At 37.9% G+C, this 20,311-nt stretch overlaps 2 protein-coding genes across 6 annotated transcripts; both read left to right on the top strand.

Moving 5' to 3' along the window:
• The first annotated feature begins 8,096 nt into the window (after positions 1-8,096).
• LOC141599391 (thioredoxin-like protein AAED1, chloroplastic) lies at positions 8,097-14,362 on the top strand. Of its 4 annotated transcripts, none has more exons than XM_074419398.1 (9): positions 8,097-8,424; positions 8,533-8,677; positions 8,769-8,814; positions 10,095-10,154; positions 10,283-10,319; positions 12,703-12,782; positions 12,872-12,956; positions 13,767-13,827; positions 14,126-14,362. In XM_074419398.1, exons 1-8 carry the CDS (start codon positions 8,253-8,255, stop codon positions 13,787-13,789), a joined length of 648 nt encoding a protein of 215 aa, XP_074275499.1. In that variant the 5' UTR covers positions 8,097-8,252; the 3' UTR covers positions 13,790-13,827; positions 14,126-14,362. The 4 variants fall into 4 exon arrangements, with proteins under 4 accessions (XP_074275499.1, XP_074275481.1, XP_074275507.1 ...); XM_074419380.1 differs by having other exon boundaries at positions 12,872-12,963; XM_074419406.1 differs by having other exon boundaries at positions 8,116-8,424; positions 8,536-8,677.
• Positions 14,363-14,867: 505 nt separating this feature from the next.
• Positions 14,868-19,111, top strand: LOC141599374 (uncharacterized). Of its 2 annotated transcripts, none has more exons than XM_074419373.1 (6): positions 14,868-14,946; positions 15,939-16,073; positions 16,384-16,863; positions 17,021-17,170; positions 17,332-17,774; positions 18,466-19,111. In XM_074419373.1, exons 2-6 carry the CDS (start codon positions 15,959-15,961, stop codon positions 19,087-19,089), a joined length of 1,812 nt encoding a protein of 603 aa, XP_074275474.1. In that variant the 5' UTR covers positions 14,868-14,946; positions 15,939-15,958; the 3' UTR covers positions 19,090-19,111. The 2 variants fall into 2 exon arrangements, with proteins under 2 accessions (XP_074275474.1, XP_074275469.1); XM_074419368.1 differs by having other exon boundaries at positions 15,894-16,073.
• Positions 19,112-20,311: the final 1,200 nt, after the last annotated feature.

Here is a 20,311-nt window from a genome sequence, read left to right as displayed (position 1 = left end):
AACACAAAGTGTGGCTGCCATATCATCAACTAAGGTAGAATATAGGGCTATGACACTCACTACATGGGAAGTCACCTGGTCAATGATTTTTCTCAAGGATTTAAAAATCTATTCACTACTGCCCTAAAATGTGAAACCAAACAACTTTATCTATGTTGTAAATTCAGTTCATCATGAAATGCAGACCAAACATATTGAACTAGCCACGCAAGGAGTGGTGCATCCGGCTTATGTACCTGCTTAAAATCAAGTTATTGACATCTTTACTAAACCTCTTTCAATAGCACACCATCAAAGACTAATGCACAAACTGAGAGTGATGGAAGCACAACATCCACACCTTGAATGAGAGTGTAAAAGGAATGAAAATGAGAATGCAAATTTCATATACTCAAAGTCTCATGGGGAACATGATACTCACAAATATGTTTTGAGAGTTGGTAATATGAGCTGTAAAATAAGAGCATACTGTCCTTTCTATCGTGTCTTCTTGTAAGGATCATTCTAGAGTATTATGTTTACCTAGTATAAATAAAATGTAAGATCATATCATGTAATTCATTTACAAAAACATATGACCGAAGAGCAGGACACACCGACACAACTCAACCAAACACCAAAACCAATAGGTAGATTTCTACCAGGGATGGGGGAATGGGCGAGGGGAAGGGGAGCCATCCCTGGGTTGCATGTGAGGCATTCAATGACAGGACAGAGAATCGTATTATCGGAAAAGACAAAAAAACAAACCAGGAAGACAGCCAACAAGATCGTCGGACGGTCCAATCAGAACCCGAAAGCCGTCAAAAGACCGAAAGTCGAGGTCCAAAACGAGGGGAAGGAGCCAACGATGAAGTGCGATCGATCACCGGAGATATGCCTTGGGATTAGGGATGACAGTGGGTCGGGGACCCTAACAAGATCCTGAGGGTCGGACCCTAATGGGTCGGGTATGGGTCTCATTTTTTCAGACCCAATGGGTATGGGTTGGGTATGGCTCTTAAGAAAATATTTTGGGTTCGGGTCCGGGTCTAAGTTATGAGACCCATACCCGACCCTTAGACCCTTTATTAAAAAAAAAAAAATCAAAATCACAATTTTTCTGAATTCATACTGGCAGACTGTAGAAACCCAACTAAAGTCTCTTTATTTTCCCTCATCCCATATAGTGATAAAACTCAACCAAACTCTTCTGACAATACCACCACTGACACAAGAAAATCACCACCACAGCATTGATACGCGACTGACAACCACCTCTCTAATAGACGGCGACCGACAACCACCATTAACGGCAGCTTAATAAACTCATAATGTTAAAGTAGTATGAAGTTTTTTTTTTAATATTATAGACCCCATAATTATTAATCTTGTTACTAAAGTGGCTGAAACTCGGACCCACGGGTAGACCCAGACCCTACCCTTACCCATAGGGTCCGGGTATGGGTCCTCAAATTTTAGACCCTTGTGGGTCTGAGTCGGGTACGGGTCCAAAGGGAAAATCTCGGGTCCGGGTCCGGGTCTAGGTGGACCCTACCCATTGCCATCCCTACTTGAAATGACCCCAAGGCCTTTCTTTATAGCTGGCAAAAAAAAAAAAAAACATATGACAAAACAGCTGCATGCACGCAATGTGTATGCTTTAAGATAGTTTGTCTTTTAAATTTAATCCACCTTTTTTGTTTTTGTTTTTTTACTTTTTTATGTTTTTATTCAAGACCTAGCCCTTATATCCTTATTTAACCTATTAGTGAACATATATTTAACCGAACAGAATTGTTGGTATGATGCCAGGAAAAGCCATGTTTTTTGGTTTTTTGGTTTATACTCTCTCCCACATCGGTGAGGAGGAGAGTTAGATATGTGTTTATATTGCCTTTGGTCCAATAGTGGGTAAGAGATTGGACCAAGGAGGCTTTTGTGGTGATTGTTGGGCTTGTGGGTTTGGGTCCAAACACATACACGCGCGCGCGCGCCGGTCCGGCTCGAGCCCGGGCTCGGGCTTGGGTAGAGCACCTGCGGTGCGGGCCAAAGGCCCTCTTTTATCTTATCTTTTTTGGGCCTGGCTTGTGTGTGTCTTTGGAATCCTATAACGGATCTCAGTCAAATAATATCTCTGTGATTAAGGAGATTTATTCTCCATTAATCTCGTTTGACTGTCATTAAGGGGATTTATTGTCTCCTTTATTTCCTCCGGTTTTTTTGCCTGTAACAGCTCTTTTTTCTACTATAAAAAGAGCTGTTCTCTCATCACTTATACACACAATTCTTATATCTCTCTTATCTCTCTCAAATATGATATTCATCTGTTTCTGAGTAATTTATGGGTTCGTTTCTGTTTGTTCCAAGGCTCTCATACACGAGTGGTTGTGTACGGGTGTCGCAGTGTTAACCTTGGGGAACTACCGACGTGAGACGATTACCACCACGGTCGTGCCGATATAGTTTTCAAGTCAGTGGCCTCCATACCACGGCGCTGCAATTTCGTTTTCGATAAGTCTATTTCTGTCTCTTGTCTCGTTAAAAGTTTCTGTTTGTTTTACATTGTTACGAATTATCATTCCAACAATTTGAAAACTATATAATTTGTCGTAACAATGGCTGCCGTCTCAAACAAAATTCTGTCTGAATTGTCGAAATTGGAACCCTTAGACGGTATGAGCTACAAAAGATGGTCTCAGAAATTGCTTATGTATTTTGAACAATTAGAAATCGACTATGTTTTATTTTCTGACCCTCCTGCTGGTGTTACCGCTGCTAGTGTAGAATCTACCCCACCTTCGTCTGTTGCTATTAAGTCGAATGCGGAGACTATTAAGAAACATGATAAGGATAACAAAACTGCTAAGTTCCATCTCCTTACTCATATGTCGAATACCCTCTTTGATTTATTTTCGGTCCATAAATCTGCTAAGACTATATGGGAATTGTTAGAGAAAAATATGGGGTGACGATGCGGGTAAGAAAAAATATGTTGTCGGGCAGTGGCTTGGGTTTCAAATGGTAGATGACAAACCAATTATGGACCAAGTTCATGTTTATGAGAACTTGTGTGCTGATGTCACTAATGAGGGAATGAAACTAGATGAAATTTTCTTGGCTAATGTTTTGCTAGAAAAATTTCCCCCTTCCTGGAATGAGTATAGGAACCATTTGAAACATAAGAAGAAAGATTTGTCCCTTCAAGAGCTAGTAGGCCACATGAGGACTGAAGAAGTTAATCGTCTGAAAGATAAGTCAGTCCAATTGTCTCTTACTACTGTCAAAGCCAATCTTGTTGAAACTGGTGGATCTTCAAAAGAAGATAGGTTCAAGGGTAAGGGAAAGGCTAAAGCTGGTCAGGGTCAAACCAAGGGTCAGAATGCCAAGAAAGATGGTCAAGGGAAATTCACCAAACCTGCCTCAAAGATCCGAAACCAAATCGGTTTGCTATGTTTGTGGGAAATCGGGTCACAAAGCTTATCAGTGCCCTCAAAAGAAAGTTGTTTTTGAAGCTAATGTTCTTTGAAAAGGATGATATTATTCTTCTTTGTAGTGGTTGAGGCTAATCTGGTTGCAAATGCTAGTGATTGGATTCGGATACGGGGCTTCAAGGCATCTTTGTGCTAACAAAGATCTCTTTCTTGAATTTGAAGATGTTCTTGATGGTGAATGTGTCTACATGGGTAACTCTTCTTCTTCTTTGTTATCACGGCAAAGGCAAGATCTTTTTCAAACTAACCTCGGGAAAACTCTTGCTTTAAATAATGTTTTGTATGTTCCTACTTTGCGTCGAAACCTCGTGTCTGGTGCCTTGCTAAACAAAGCTGGTGTGAAACTTGTTTTTGAGGCTGACAAGGTTGTAATGTCGCGCAATGGGGACTTTGTGGGCAAGGGTTATCTCTGTGGGGTTTTATTTATTTTGAATGTTGATTCTCCTATCATTAATAATAATGCTTCTACTTACGCTTATATTCTTTGAGTCTATTGATGTTTAGCATGGTAGATTAGGTCATGTGAATGTTGATTCGATTAAAAAGCTCAAATCTATGTCGCTTATTCCTTCGTTATCTTCAGAAACTCATGAGAAGTGTCCTAGTTGTGTCGAGGCCAAATTTGCTAAGAAACCTAGTAGACCTATTACAACTAGACAAACGAGTCTTCTTGAGTTAATTCACACCGACCTAGCTGACTTCAAAAACACCATGAGCAGAGGTGGTAAACATTATTATGTCACTTTTATTGATGATTTTTCTAGATATACCAAAGTATATTTGCTTAGAAATAAAAGTGAAGCTGAAGACATGTTTATAAAGTTCAAAACTAAGGTAGAAAATCAGCTTGATAGGAAGATTAAAAGAGTCAGGTCCGATCGAGGAGGAGAGTATGGCTCTGGTTATTTAGTAGATTTTTGTGAGAAAAATGGTTTAATACATGAAAAGAGCCCACCATACTTACCTCAATCGAATGGTGTAGCTGAATGTAAAAATAGAACTTTGAAAGAAATGATGAATGCTATGCTTTTAAGATCTGGCCTTTCAGATGATATGTGGGGGGAAGCGGTGCTTTCAGCTTGTCATATTCTTAACATGGTACCTCATAAGAAACTAGACAAGACACCCTATGAGATGTGGAAAGGTTATGCTCCTAACTTAAGTTACCTTAAAGTGTGGGGGTGTTTGGCTAAAGTAGGCTTACCTAGCTTTAGGAGGCCAACCATTGGACCTAAGACTTATGACTGTGTTTTCATTGGTTATGCTCAAAACAGTTCTGCTTATAGGTTCATGTCTTTAAGTGACAGTCTATATCGAGGCTAGAGATCTTTGAGTTTTTTGAGCGGTATTTCCTTTGAAGAAGGAAACAGATTATCACTACCCGATGCCTGTTGTTTCTTTGTGCTGTTAACCCTACTTGTGAGTTCTATGCATGCGAGTACTAGTACTTACGTGGATCATGCGGTTGAGCCAAGAAGGAGCAAAAGGCCCAGAATTGAAAAGAGCTACGGGAGTGATTTCATCAGAACTGTTGCTATCAGACTTCACTTATCTGAAATCGCAGGTGATATTTGTGCTTTTGATGAGCTTGTTTCTACTTTTTTAATAGAAGATGATCCAAAAACATATGATGAGGCTATGAGATCTATAGATGTTGTTTTTTTGGAAAGAAGCTATTAAAAATGAACTAGATTCTATTGTTTCTAATCAGACTTGGGAGTTAACTGATTTGCCTAAAGGTAGTAAACCCATTAGTAGCAAATGGATCTTTAAAAAGAAAATGAGACATGATGGAACAATAGAAAGGTTCAAGGCCAGACTTGTGGTGAGGGGGTTTACACAAAAGAAAGATATTGACTATTTTGATACTTACTCACCTGTGACTAAAATTTCCACCATTAGAACTCTTGTTGCTTTGGCTGCTATTCATGATCTTGTAGTACATCAGATGGATGTAAAAAAATGCTTTTTTGAATGGTGATCTAAATGAAGAGATCTATATGTTGCAACCTGAGGGGTTTGTGGTAAAGGGTCAAGAGAGTAAGGTGTGTAAACTGAGAAAATCACTATATGGTCTTAAACAAGCACCTAAACAGTGGTATGAGAAATTTCACAACACTTTGACAGACGATGGCTATATAACTAACAATTCTGATTCGTGTGTCTATTCTAAAATGTTTGGATCAGATTGTGTGATTATATGCTTATATGTTGATGACATGTTAATTCTTGGTAATAATTTATCTGTTGTAAATAAAACCAAACAATTTTTGTCATCACGGTTTGAGATGAAAGACTTAGGAGAAGCTGATGTTATCCTTGGAGTTAGAGTTGTGAAAACCCCAAGTGGTATATCCCTTAGTCAATCACATTATGTTGAAAAAGTGTTGAAGAAGTTTAACAGTTTTGATGTTACACCTGCTAGAACTCCTTATGATGCTAGTATATCTTTGTGTAAGAACTTGGGTGATAGTGTCTCACAAGAAGAATATGCTAGAATTATAGGAAGTGTGATGTTCCTCATGAATCGTACTCGACCAAACATTGCTTATGTTGTTAGTAGGCGAGTAGATATACACATAACCTTGATCTTGCCGAGCATTGGAATGCACTTCGTCGTTTACTTAAATACGAAAGGAACAGGTTGATTTGTGTTTGCATTGTGGTAAATTTCCTGCTGTGTTAGAAAGATATTGTGATGCAAATTGGGTTGCAGGTAATGATGAAATTCATTCCACTAGTGGTTATGTGTTCACCTTGGGTGGAGGAGCTATATCGTGGAAGTCTGCAAAGCAGGACTTGTATAGCTAGCTCTACCATGGAATCGAGTTCGTTGCTCTTGAGTTGGCGGTCAAGAAGCAGATTGGTTGAGGAACTTACTAGCAGACGTGCCCATGTGGGGAGGACGGGTTGCACCGAGTCTCCTACTATGTGATAGTAAAGCGACTATCGGTGTTGCTAAGAATAATGTCTATAATGGTAAGAGACGACATATTCGAATCAGGCACGGTGTGGTAAAACAACTTCTGAAAAATGGAGTAATTGCTTTGGACTATGTGAAGTCCGAATGTAATCTTGCCGATCCCTTTACTAAGGGGTTAACAAGGAGAGTAGTCCTTGACATGTCGAGGGGAATGGGGCTTAAGTCCTTAAATCAAGTTTGAGTGTGATACTTGATGGACTCTATAGCTCATTCCTATGGCATTTGATATCCATAGCCAATTTTGGTGGTGCTTTGAGACGCACTTGATGGATTGTGTTTTTATATGAGGTTGGACTTTGTCCTTAATAGCTCTTATGAGAAGTGCTAATGAGAAGCACTTGAGCTACCTTTGGGGGTGTGATGGTTCAGCCACCATCTATGTAAGAATATAAAAATTCTCACTAGAGCACTCACCTAAACCAGGGTAAACGCAAGGCTTTAAAAGCGTTGCACTTGAAATCGCGGAGCAATACAGTCTTTGAAGGTATGATATGTGTTGTGGGGGAATCAATGACCGAAGACCGACAAGGAATTCAAATCGAAAGATATTCTCTTGGTGAAAGTAAGTTGTTACCTCATTTCACTAATACGTCAATTCAAGTCGAAAGACATTGAACGTTTAAGTATCCAGTCCTTCCTTACCCAGAAATTTCTCTTTAGCTTTTCCTTATCATCAGTGGGGGATTGTTGGTATGATGCCAATAAAAGCCATGTTTTTTGGTTTTTTGGTTTATACTCTCTCCCACATCGGTGAGGAGGAGAGTTAGATATGTGTTTATATTGCCTTTGGTCCAATGGTGGGTAAGAGATTGGACCAAGGAGGCTTTTGTGGTGATTGTTGGGCTTGTGGGTTTGGGTCCAAACACACACACGCGCGCGCGCGCCGGTCCGGCTCGGGCTCGGGTTTGGGTAGAGCACCTTCGGTGCGGGCCAAAGGCCCTCTTTTATCTTATCTTTTTTGGGTCTGGCTTGTGTGTGTCTTTGGAATCCTATAACGGATCTCAGTCAAATAATATCTCTGTGATTAAGGAGATTTATTCTCCATTAATCTCGTTTGATTTGTCATTAAGGGGATTTATTGTCTCCTTTATTTCCTCCGTTTTTTTTTGCTCATATGACTCTTTTTTCTACTATAAAAAGAAATTGTTTCTCTCATCACTTATACACACAATTCTTATATCTCTCTTATCTCTCTCAAATATGATATTCATCTGTTTCTGAGTAATTTCTGGGTTTGTTCTGTTTGTTCCAAGGCTCTCATACACGAGTGGTTGTGTACGGGTGTCGCAGTGTTAACCTTGGGGAACTACCGACGTGAGACGATTACCACCACGGTCGTGCCGATATAGTTTTCAAGTCAGTGGCCTCCATACCACGGCGCTGCAATTTCGTTTTCGATAAGTCTATTTCTGTCTCTTGTCTCGTTAAAAGTTTCTGTTTGTTTTACATTGTTACGAATTATCATTCCAACAATCTCCAAGTAACTATTGAAAGTTAAAACACTACCGCGATAACTATTGCATTTTTACGTTTGAACAACCACGGACAAATATTGCTTCTATGTTTCATTGTATTTCGCTTTTTTTTTTTTATTATTATTTATTTTCCTAGACGTCAACTCTTAATATTATGAGAACACTAGTTTGACAAACAAGAGGTAGACAAAGAGTGATTTGTGGGTGAAGCAAAAGCCACAAAGCTCAACTCATGTCCGCAATTCCCAATGGTATGTACACACTCTCGAGTCTCGACTCCCCAATTACATCATCTAGCAACAGAATCTCCCTCCAAAGAAGATGCACCAAACAATACCACTCTCAACTTCCACAAAACTCTTCCCAATTCACCCAACCCTCCTTAAACCTTCCCTTAATTACCCCTTTTCCATCTCTAAACCCCTCTCTACCCCTAAACTCCCCAATTTCAACCAACCCCGTTTCGCCGTCTCCGCCATTTCCAGCTCTTCAGGTAAGCCGTTTTCCCGTTCATTCGTATTTTAATTAAAGGTAAATAAATGATTGAGACGGAGGGTGTAATTTGATTAGGGTGTTTGTATATTGATTGATTGATTGGTAGCAGAAGTTGGGTCAGTGGTTGATAGTGACAGTATCGTCAATGAATTGGATAAAGTTCGGGTTTTTGATTTGAGTGGCAATGGTATTCCAATTACTGATTTGTGGAAAGATAGGAAGGCTGTTGTTGCTTTCGCTCGTCATTTTGGGTATTTTTCATTTTCTTGTGTTTTATTCAGTATGTTTTTCTTCTGAATTGTTTTTGATGTTTCTGTTGTTGGTTGGTTGGTTGTGTTTCAGATGCGTGTTTTGTCGCAAGCGTGCAGATTATCTTGCGTCAAAGAAGGTATTCCTCATGATTGAATACCGCTGTAATCTATTTTGCATTCAAAACGGGAAAAAATGCTGTTAGGATCAATTGTACCTGATTTGAAACAAATAATACACCCACATTAGGAGAGATGCATATAAAAATAAAAGGAGGAGAGGATTGTGAAGGAAATATAGATCTAATTAGGCAGAAAAAACAAACTCTTTAGATGAATTGAATTTGAAATTGTGACACTGTGATCTTCTCTTAAATTGAGCTGACAATTTCTCATAATAAATTGCTCAATTGTTAGGACATTCCGAATAGATTGACATGTAGTGAAGTGTGATTTAAATGTAGTCCGTTCATTGATTTTACTCAAATTCGCTTTATGCAAACAAAAGTTACATTACTAGTGGTGGTATATTTTTACATTAGTATGATGATTACATGCTCAATGAGTAGATTTTAGTGCATGACTTCATGGTATTCAAGAAAGTACCTTTAGCTAAAGGTAATTTAATGGGTTGACCCTCTCAAGTTTGGCTTTTTCATTCGCAAGAGTCGGGAATCGAATCCCTGACCACTTGCTTAAGAGATGAGAGCCCTTACCACTCACACCAGCTAACTGTTTTAGTACCCCGAAAGCGATTGCCCAACTGTTAGTAGGGGATACTCCTGTTCAACACCCAAAAAAAAAAAGTTCCTTAGCTGTGTGGAGGCTTCAAATTTGGAAAATATTTGTTATTTCCATCTCTAATGGAGTAAACCAATCATTAATCTTTGGTTTTGGGACTCACTGAACTTGCCTAACTCCGTGTTTTTTTGTTGTTGTTGTGAAGTAGTGGTCATTTGATTCAATCCTTCACGCATTTTTCATTTTGGGTTATTTAGAAATAATCTTTCTGTGTGGCTAGCACATGGGTAAGGTTGTGTACATCTGATCCCGCCCGCTTATCGTGTAATTTGCGGGAGCCCTTGTTGTTGTAATGATGGGTCTAGTACAAGAAGTGACGAGCCTCGAGTTTGTGCAAGTAATACCGTTGTAACTTTATAATGATGGGTCTATTACTAGAAGTGACGAGCCTTGAGTGTGTGTAACTTTACTTTGAAGGAGAACTGTATGATGTAATAAGCCCTCCTTCTCAATATAGAATTCACTTTGAGCATTTTGCATTCAATCATATGTTTGTGAGTATGATCTGATTTTATTTCTACGTAAATATGTATGTCCGTTGGCATACGATATAACGTGAACATGAGCAACATTTGTGTTCTTCAGTTGCTTATGTGTTACGTGGTTTAAACTTTGGTAGGGAGAAATGGATGCTGCTGGTGTAGCACTTGTTGTGATAGGACCAGGAAGTATTGATCAGGTATGTTACGTCTTCGGAAGCAAGCATCTACCTGGGTTGGCTGGGTACATGCCTACTTCTGAGGATACATGTTTGTTTTCTTGTCCCTATGTATGGCTATCCTTTGAATGTAGTTTTAACTGTGACAGGCCAAAGCGTTTTACGAGCAGACCAAGTTTAAAGGAGGTATTTTTCTTCTTCCCTTTGATCAGATCAATCATCTAAAGTTTAACGATGTTAAAGCCCTACACTTGTAACATAATAATACGGCATTTAGAAGTCAGAATTAAACAGATTCAGGAACTGGTGATATTCTCATTGGTGGATGCTAGAGTACTCTCTCAAATATGGTTCACAGAAACTGTTGGTCACCAAGTCACTGTTCTTGTTTCCGAATTGACTACTGTAAAGTATATACTGGTTCAGTTTCATTTCCGTAGATATTACAAGCCTGATGATAAGTTTGCTTAAGAAATGGCCAAATCATTTATTGACTCTTTAGGATAGCCAGAAGTTTACGTGTTCTTGAATTATTCTTCACTGGACATCTAGTTGATGCTTTGCAACTATCCAAACTTTGATTTAATATAAGGAAAGTTATGTAATAAGGGCTTTTTATTTTTCATGTAGTTAGTATCTATCCTTTGAGCTTGAAATTTGCTCAAATGACTTGCTAAACAGCCATCACTTCCTATCTTGTACAGTAGCAATCAGTCGATGCAATTGTCTATGCAATTTCATTTTAAGTAATTCAAAAGCAACCTCTCTGCCTTATACCACAGTGGTGACGTTGAGTACATATGACCCCCTTAACCAAGCAGGAGTCGGTGAGGCACAGGGTAATGTTGTTGGCTTGTAGTACAAAGTAATAAGGTGAGATGATCCTGCTAATGTTGTTAAGTAAAAAGGTGAGGTGATCTGGCTGTTTGGGCTTATATGGTGATTCTTTGGTGTAAACTCTTCGCTGATAGTTGTGCCGTTGTTAACCAGATCAACATCTCAATCATCCTGTAAACTCTGCTGCTGTTAGTCTCAAGCTGCCTAAGTTAATGTTGTTGGGTCCCACCCAAGTTTTTCCTTGTGAAAGTCCACGGACCATGCTGCATGTTTTATGAATGCAAACATGAATAGTCTGGATATGTTCATGTGTGGCCGGTGATCGCAAACACTGAGAATGCAGGAAAATGTTTACTAACTTTAGTCCATAAAGTTAGATAGCTTGTAAAATGAATTGTGTAGGTTTGTTCCTATATAAAGGACTCCACAGTTCTTCATTTTGGCAGAGAGGAGAAGGAGAGCTTACAACAGATGTGTACTTCAGTGGAATTTGCTGAAGTACAAGGCTGATCTCACTTTATTTGTGGATACTCACATAAATCGAACAAGGGGTTTTGATAAGGGTAACTGTTCAATCGGGTTTCAGCGTGTGAGGGAGTATAACTGGTATTCTCTTACAATAATTAGAGGGATACTCTAGGGGTATAAATGTATAATTGGTGGTATTTCCAATTGTATTGGAGGTCTAGTGGATACTTATCTGTATTCCTAAATCATTGTCGGGTCCAAATTCGGTGTGTCATTTGGGCCGCTTACGATGTGGTGACACTATCTTTATAGTGACACTATATTTATAGCATGGTCTAGTCAATTGTGGGTTTTACCTTCTCCTAGGAAGGTTTTGCCCCGGGTATTGACCCTAAATCTCGTCTCAACTTATTATTGTGGTTTATTTTACTTTTACATCTTTTAGCGAACAGTGCTTCCGTTGTGTGGGGGAGATACGAGTTAGTTTCTCAACAAAGAAAAATGGGTTTGTTGAGCATGCTAGCAATAGTATGCATATGACGGTGTCGGTGCGTTGGATGGTGTCAGTGTCAGTGTACAAGTTTTTCAACTGTGCATGTTTTAATTGCTCAGTTGCAACTCTAATAGCAGGTCATGTTATTGCCCTTTATCTGTGAATCAATTTTGCTGATGTTTGGGGAGTGGGACTTGGGACTTGATATGTAGTCTACTTCAAAGAAAGTGCTCAAGAATTCAAACTATAATATGGTTGAGACATTTACCAATGTTCTCATTCCCCAGGGCTTTTGTCCGTTCTTTCAATTCCAGAATAGGCAGAATATAATCTATCAATCCCAGTGAAATGCAAGAATTTCTGCAAGTTCTCCAAGCTTTTTGTCCACCAAGCACTGGCTGCCGCTCATTGTGGTTTTGGATTGGGTATTTTCTTTCGTTTTAGAGGCTATCGACTTTCACTTTGAAAAAATGGAGTGAGATTGTGAGAGGCTACGGTAAATAAAGGATGAGTTACTTCTATTATCCTAGGGAAAGTGATCTATAGGCAGTGGTGAATATGTGATTTTTACTACCGTCTGATTATTTTTTTTTTTTTTTATTTTTTTTTTTTATTTTTTTTTTTTTTTTAAACTTTCCTTCACTTAAATTGAAGAGTTTGTCTGAAGTATTTCATTTTTATACTTAGTTCATTTATATTGTATGTTTATATTGTATGTAACTTAATTTGTTGTCCAAGACAACTAAGCCTATTTTGTCGTTATTGTCTCAGAAGTTTATGCAGATCCAGAACATTCCTCGTACGAGGCACTGAGGTTTGTTTCTGGAGTCACAACCACATTCACTCCAAAGGTGCAAAAAAGCAGATTATTTGGAACTTATCTTGGAAATTGTCTTTTATTCATGTAAGAAGTTTATTTGTTTTATATTTTGTAATGCAGGCTGGATTAAAGATAATTCAGTTATACATGGAAGGTTATAGACAAGACTGGGAACTTTCATTTCAGAGGGACACTGTATCCAGAGGTGGTTGGTATGTTAACATTAATTCCTACATAGTGGCATGAGCACCAGCATACTCATATTCAGTTGCTTATGTCAACTTACTGTAACTGACCCTGGCTGGTTTATTATGATAGCCATTAGTATACACAAGTTTTCACGCTTTTCAGTATCCAGCATCCGGAAACAACATCTCCGTGATGAAAACACAATGATAAAGTCGCATAAATCCATCCCCTATTACCCTGTCATACGGGCTGTTAATGTTTTCAGCGTATCTCTCTCACATGTAAAATCTAGTGAACTTAAACATTCTGGCGATGAGCCGTCTGGAAACAGATCTCTTTATTAAACCAACACATGGTAGGTTGCGCACACCCATTCCTCCCCATAAGAAGGTGTGGATCTAAAGTTGTCGCTCTAAACATTAATGGAGATTAGAGAAGGTGTGTATAGGAATGATAGAAAAGCCATACTTTCCATTGAACTGATGCTAAATTCAAGAAGTTCACTACACATCTTGAATCATAGTCTTCTAATGAATTTGAGATGCCCTCTTCTAAATCGTCAAAATCTTTGATGGACCCGTGTTTTAAGAACACGTTGAAGCCCATAATAGATGGCATTGTATTAAATTGCAGCTTTAAATTATCTGCATTGGAGTGAGCAGCGTTTGGAATATGCATGCAACCTTCTACGACTTATAAATTTGCATCTCACATTTTATTCAATCTTCTCATGGCTGAACACATTAGGTTAATATACTGAAGTTAATATTGGCTAGCTTAGTGTATCTCTAGTCTCATGTTAAGTTCCTTTCTTTTGTTATCTCAGGCAACAGGGTGGTATCATTGTAGCTGGCCCTGGTAAAACTAACTTTTCTTACTTTCATAAGGTAGAAACCTGGTTTGATCAAGATCTTATTTATTACTTCCACATTCATCATAAGATAATCTCCCGTAAGATTAGAAAAATGCAACCTCTTTATGTACACTCTGTATGCAATGATCACATGTAGATCCATTGATGTGCATATACTGATCGTCACATTATGTACACGGATAAAGAGATGGCTGATATTGCGCGTGTGTGTGTGGCGGAAGGAAGAGGGAGGGGGGGTAAAAATAGGTCTTATCATTCTGTTGTTGGTGCTATAGTGAGAATATAATCGAGCTACACTCTGTTTAAAACAGGATAAAGAAGCTGGCGATGATCCGCCTATTGAAGATATTCTGGAAGCATGCTGCACCCCAAACGATGATTGAACTCCATTGAAGCCTTTTCACCCCTTATACCGATGTATAGCTGGCACTATGTATTACTATGTTTTTTGTAAAAATGCATTTTGTGAGTGATATTTAGAATACAAATAGAAATGCCTCTGTTTTGTATCTATCTCTTTCCTGTTGTTTGTTTCAGCTTTTTTGTTCTCCATAGTTCTTAAAGGCATTGGGGACAAGTTATAGCATAAGTGACCGAGGGCGTAAACAAGTGTGAGGTTTGTTCCACCTTTTGGATGATAATGTGTAATACAAATTGGATGTTTGGATTTTTGATCCGACAATTTTGGACATCAAAACCCGGATATCCGAATCTTTAGATTGGATATCGGAGGGTGAAAAGTTGTAATATTGGTTGCGGATATTTGATCCAGTCAGCCCTAATAATTTATGCTTATTCTGCCCAGGCAGCCTGCGTGGTAGCTTGTTTTGAGGCAATGGAGTACTGTTGAGCTACTGCGTTCCTGTAGCTTTTCTGTTAGTTTAGTGCCGCAGTGATAATTTTTTACTAGGAGTGTTGCTTGATTATCTCCTGCTGATCAGCCCTAACAATATGGTTGGTTATGAGTGAATCCAACTAGGCAACTAGTGGTAAAAAATGTCACTACAACGCTGCACTTTCTCGAGGATATGTTCTGAAATCTCAGATGAAGGATCTGTTTGAGGAAGAAAGTGACAAGATGGCCATTTACGGCTTCTCAGGATGCAGAGAGAGCCAAGAATGATGGAATGAGGTACAGTTTAATCCTTTACATAGCTGTCCTCTTCTTTTGCTATTTTTTTTTAAAATCTCTGTAGCCTTTCCAGTATTCTGTCTTTCCAATATCATGTTTCAAATCTAAGCAAGCCCACTTAATTTTGTTATGGCGTAAATGAGGGCGTGAGGCATCTCTTTTTCTCATCTGTTTGGGTTGTGTCTTGCCGATTTTGATAGAATTATGTTGTTCACTCTGGCTGCTTGACAGCTTTGTCTGGCTACTTCCTGTTTTATGTAGCTATGTTCAGTAATATGTTTTTGTCATGTTCTCGTCTTCAGTCGTACTCATGATTCTGACTTCTTGTTGCTATTTTTAACCATGATAATCTATTTCATTCGACTAATTTTTCTTTGCTTTTAAGATCTTGTATCTTGAACTTGGGAACTACATGTACAACTCGTAGCACTAATTGATAATGCAGCAATGGGGTTCCTGGAGGAAATTGTACATTTGTGGGTGTGCTATTTCATTTTAACCAGATCATGTTGGTTTCGCCTAAATAACTTTTTTAAAGTATTGCCAGCATCCAAAAGTCATTGTTTCTATTTACTTTTTACTTTTTATAGTTAAACATTGTTAACTTTTGATCATTATATTCTTCACATCAGTACAAATGTAATTGATTAATCGTATTATTATTTTTAAAAACTTACGACAATTGTGTAATGTGAAAAAAGTCTGTTAAAGTCGACATTAGTTCAAAGTCAAATGTAGATTATATAAATGAGATTGAGGGAGTACGATGTAATACTGCTTCTAGTTGTGTCAGGAAGGAGAGTGATCTATTAAATGGTCATGTGGTAGTAATGTAACCTGTAAGTAATGAAGTTTCCAGCTCAAAGAAGTCCATTATCTAACTGTTGTCGCTTTTAGTTTACTTCGCCTCACATTATAATTATTTCTACAGTTCTCTGTGATTACAGTGCGGCTGTCTTTCTATCAGTTCAGCTGCATATATGTATGCGTAGGGCTGAACAGGCGGAGATTCATGGCGAAGTATTGGAAGAGGGAGAGAGTACATAAAGACGAGGGACCTCCGCTGCATGAAGTGACGCTCTCCGTTAATCAACTGCCAAACTTGGCTTCTCTTCATCCTTTGCCATGTAAGTCATCATACATATGCTTTATAGTAGTCTTCAAATGGGAGTTCAGGTGAAAATGTTTTTGATTTTGCGCCTACACAGTTGCACACTACTCAGTAGAATACACTTTTTGATAATTATACATACTAAGGCTGAAAGTCCAAAGTATAACATAGAATAGTACAAGAGGTACAAAAACTAGTTCAAAACCAAGACAATAAAACAAGTGAGACTCGAAAATAAGAAGAGAATAAAACACGAGAATACAAAATACGATTACAAATTACAACTGTGTACTTGACAAAATTTGTTGAAAATTTTGCTTTGTTAGATGAAGGGAGAGAGCAGTTCCTAAAATATGGTCTACCTCTATACCAAGCGGCTCTTGAGGGTGACTGGGATGCAGCTGATAGTATCATTACACAATCATCATACTGGATGAATGCACCGATTAACAAGAACAATGACACGGTTCTACACATAGCAGCTGCAGCTAAACATACAGATTTTGTGAGAAATTTGGTTAACAAGATGAGCTCAGTTGACTTGGAATATGCAAATACTCTTGGAAACACAGCCTTCTGCTATGCTGTAACAACTGGGATAGTCGAAATGGCAAGAGTGATGGTGGAGCGAAATACAAGATTGCCTAATATCAGGGGTAGTGATGCCATGTCTCCGCTTCAAATGGCTATCTTGCTTGGCCATAAAGATATGGTTTTATACCTCCTTGATCTCATTGATCATGATAAAATTCCCGATGCTGATTGTATCGAGTTACTCACCAGTTCCATTGAATCTGATTTGTTTGGTAAGTTCATACAGATAATGTCATCTGTTTCATAGTATTCTTCCTGTTTTAGCTTTAGAGAACTTTAACCTTTACTCAGTTTTATCTATAATATGATATTAATATATTAAAAATTTGTTGGTAAAAAATCTTCTAAGTAACCGTTTGTTTTGTGCAGATGTGGCGCTTTACTTTTTGCAAAAGGATAAAACTTTGGCTGTACGCCGGGATGGAAAGCAAGAAACGGCATTACATACTCTTGCTCGAAAGCCTTTAAAAACTCATGAGGATGAGAGTAACTTATCATGGAAAAGATTCGTCAAATTATGTTAGTAAACAAGATTCTTTTATTTTTGCTTGCATAGATTTTTGTATAGGACCGTCTTATTGTCGTATTTACACATTATAACCTTAAAACATTAGTGATTCCCCATATTCACTTGCTTAATCGAAGCAATGACGTCTTATGAATCTTAATTGAACATATAGGGAGGAGCAACAATCAAGAACAAGATGCAAAGGAACCAACAATGGCAATCAAATTGGTGAAGGAACTTTGGGAGGAAGTCATAAAACAAGACGACCAGTATATCTCAAACATCATTGGACAACCTTGGCGTTTGTTATTTGTTGCAGCTGAAATTGGGAATGTTGAGTTCTTAACAACACTTATACATTCTTACCCTGATATTATATGGAAAGTTAACGAGAAGAACCATAGCATGTTTCATGTTGCTGTAAAGTATCGGCATGAAAACATCTTCAAGATTATACACGAGGTAGGAGCAATAAAAGATCTGATTGCTGCTTACACTGAACCAAGCACTGGAAACAATATGTTGCATCTTGCGGCTCAACAAGCACCACCACACCGACTAAATTGTGTTTCCGGCGCAGCTTTGCAAATGCAACACGAGCTACTCTGGTTTCAGGTGATCACTCCTGCATCTCATATTCTTTTTTTATCGACTGAACTACATTATTTGGTCCTCAGAAGTCTATGGCGACGTAAAGGGGTATACTGTACATAAGTTTTTCAATGTATCTGAAACCCGAAGCGACAATTTTCAGATGAATTATGTACTGACAGACTGTTTGGTGACCATTTTGTCATTAATAACATTTTTTTAACTAAATTTAATCTAATTACTGTGACCAGCAGCACTGCAGCAGCATTCTCTTCTATACACCCTTTTTCTGTCCCTTTTTAAAAATTTCACGGAATTCTCTCCCAGAGCTGCGCGTTATGTTTACAAAAACATGCATGATATATAGAGAAAAAGGATTACGCATCTGAGGTAGTACCTCAGACGACGTAGTTTTTGAGCATATACACATTTTTTCTGAGCATATTACCATTTATAAATATAGTTTTTGAGCAATATTATATTTTTTTAGTGTAATATTTTAGTAAATGTGCTCAAAAACTTTATACTAAAGCAGAACTCAAAAACTTTAAAATAAAATTCAGAAAATAAACAATAAGAGGTACTACCTCAGATGTATAGTCTATAAATTGATGATATATATTCATGTCAATATCGACCATAAATTCAAAAATTGCATAATTATGTGCGAGGCAGGAGAAGCTAATATTGTTATTTTACTTTTAACAATGTGTAGGCTGTGAAGGAAATTGTTCAACCTCAATATGCAATAGCAACAAATAAGAATGGAGAAACTCCGCTAGCATTATTCACCAAAGAACATGAAGAACTAAGAACAAGAGGAGAAGAATGGATGAAAACAACAGCAAATTCTTGTACTCTAGTAGCAACCCTAATTGCAACAGTTGATTTCACAGCGACATTCACATTACCCGGTGGGACTAAAAGCAACGGTTCTCCTGTACTGGTAAAGAATGCATCCTTCTTGGTTTTCTCAATAGCAAATGCGATATCTCTGTTTGCTTCATCTGCTTCCATTTTGATGTTCTTATCAATCCTAACTTCTCGGTATGCTGAACGAGACTTTCTCAAGTCATTGCCTCGCAAGTTGGTAATCGGACTTGTATCTTTGTTCATCTCTATAACATCAATGATGGTAGCTTTTATGGCTACATTCTTGATTATTTTCAGAGAGGGAGAAAGATGGGTTTTATTTCCAGTTAGTTTGTGTGCATTTGTGCCAGTAATCCTCTATGGTTGTCAAGAGTATTCTCTTATGTTAGACATATTTCGATCAACTTACAAATCTCGAACATTGTTCGAGTTTAATGGAAAACGAATACTTGCTTGGAGAATGTAAAGTACTTTCTTGACATTTGTGGTTAACTTTGTTCTAAGTGGTATAGTAGATCATAACTTACAAGTTATATCTATAGTGCTGTATAATCATCGTGAAGTTTTTATTGTAGAGATGATGTTAGCCGCTATTCTATGGGAGAAACTGGAAACAATACCAGTAAACCTCGACGTGCATCAGCCCTGTCACTTACGGAGTATTTCATCTGTTTCATTGAATTATTTATGATTTCTAAAATATGTGAGGAGAATTTTGAAAAACGTAAACAATTCAATGGAACAAGAGGAAGTATTTATTAAAATTTGAATGCTTTTTCCCTAGAATCAACTAGACACATACCTGACATACAATGGTAAAAATTTAGAGCATTAAGGGTTCGGTGTGATCCGATAACCAATTAGTTTGATAATAGTTTAAATTAAATGGAATTGACATTCAACTTAATTGTTGTCAGTTAAAACCAAAATAACACACCTATTAATTGTTTAACATGAAGTTATCTATTCAAAATTGAAAACCTAAGATAAAATATGTTGATGTTTGACTCGATTCTAGCAAGACCGACTTGACTTATCACCCGAGGATAACTTAACATGAATAGTAACTTAGAGCATTTGATATGAGTGACTTAATTATCACCTCTAGGGTTAGAAAGAAATTAAGATCCTTCAACTACCTAACTCCATTTTAAGCTAAATCAACCAAACATCAAAATTGTCCCAAATACTTAGACCTGATTCCAAACCCCACAACTAAACACCGTAATATCAAGTAGATGTGGCAATCGGGCCAGGTCGGATCAACTTACCCTTTTGGACGTGTTGGGAAAATTGGGTGACATGATGTATCGAGTCGGGTCAGGTTTGATCGGGTCATTATCGAGTTTTGACCACTAAAAATTAGTTTTCAACAAATATTTGGTTTAATTATTTCATTATTAAAGTATAACGTATCAATTAAACACTAGATCACTTTAATTTTTGAACATTAAGTTTAGTTTTCAACCATTATTTGGTTTAATTGCTGCATTTTAAGTCAAACGTATCAACTAAACACTAAATTACCTTCATTTTGATCAACATTAAGCATAATTATTGTCAGGTCACCAATCTAGTCGGGTCGGGTTCTGATCAGTGCTCATTACGTTGTGTAAGTTATGTGTCTTCATCCAGTTGGGTCAATTTCAATTGCAAAATTCTCAATTCTACCGAGTCGGGATTCCTCT

Source organism: Silene latifolia, chromosome 1, assembly GCF_048544455.1.
Source record: "Silene latifolia isolate original U9 population chromosome 1, ASM4854445v1, whole genome shotgun sequence".
In the NCBI taxonomy this organism is placed as follows: Eukaryota; Viridiplantae; Streptophyta; class Magnoliopsida; order Caryophyllales; family Caryophyllaceae; genus Silene; species Silene latifolia.
Note: the sequence above shows the minus strand (reverse complement) of the source record. Positions and strands in the feature narration are given on the sequence as shown.

Coding starts and splice junctions, on each gene's coding strand:
- LOC141599374 (XM_074419373.1), top strand. CDS start 15,959: ATGGCGAAGTATTGGAAGAGGGAGAGAGTACATAAAGACGAGGGACCT. Junction 16,074..16,383: donor TTCTCTTCATCCTTTGCCAT/GTAAGTCATCAT, acceptor TTGCTTTGTTAG/ATGAAGGGAGAGAGCAGTTC. Junction 17,775..18,465: donor ACGAGCTACTCTGGTTTCAG/GTGATCACTCCT, acceptor AACAATGTGTAG/GCTGTGAAGGAAATTGTTCA.
- LOC141599391 (XM_074419380.1), top strand. CDS start 8,253: ATGCACCAAACAATACCACTCTCAACTTCCACAAAACTCTTCCCAATT. Junction 8,425..8,532: donor CGCCATTTCCAGCTCTTCAG/GTAAGCCGTTTT, acceptor ATTGATTGGTAG/CAGAAGTTGGGTCAGTGGTT. Junction 12,964..13,766: donor ACTGTATCCAGAGGTGGTTG/GTATGTTAACAT, acceptor TTGTTATCTCAG/GCAACAGGGTGGTATCATTG.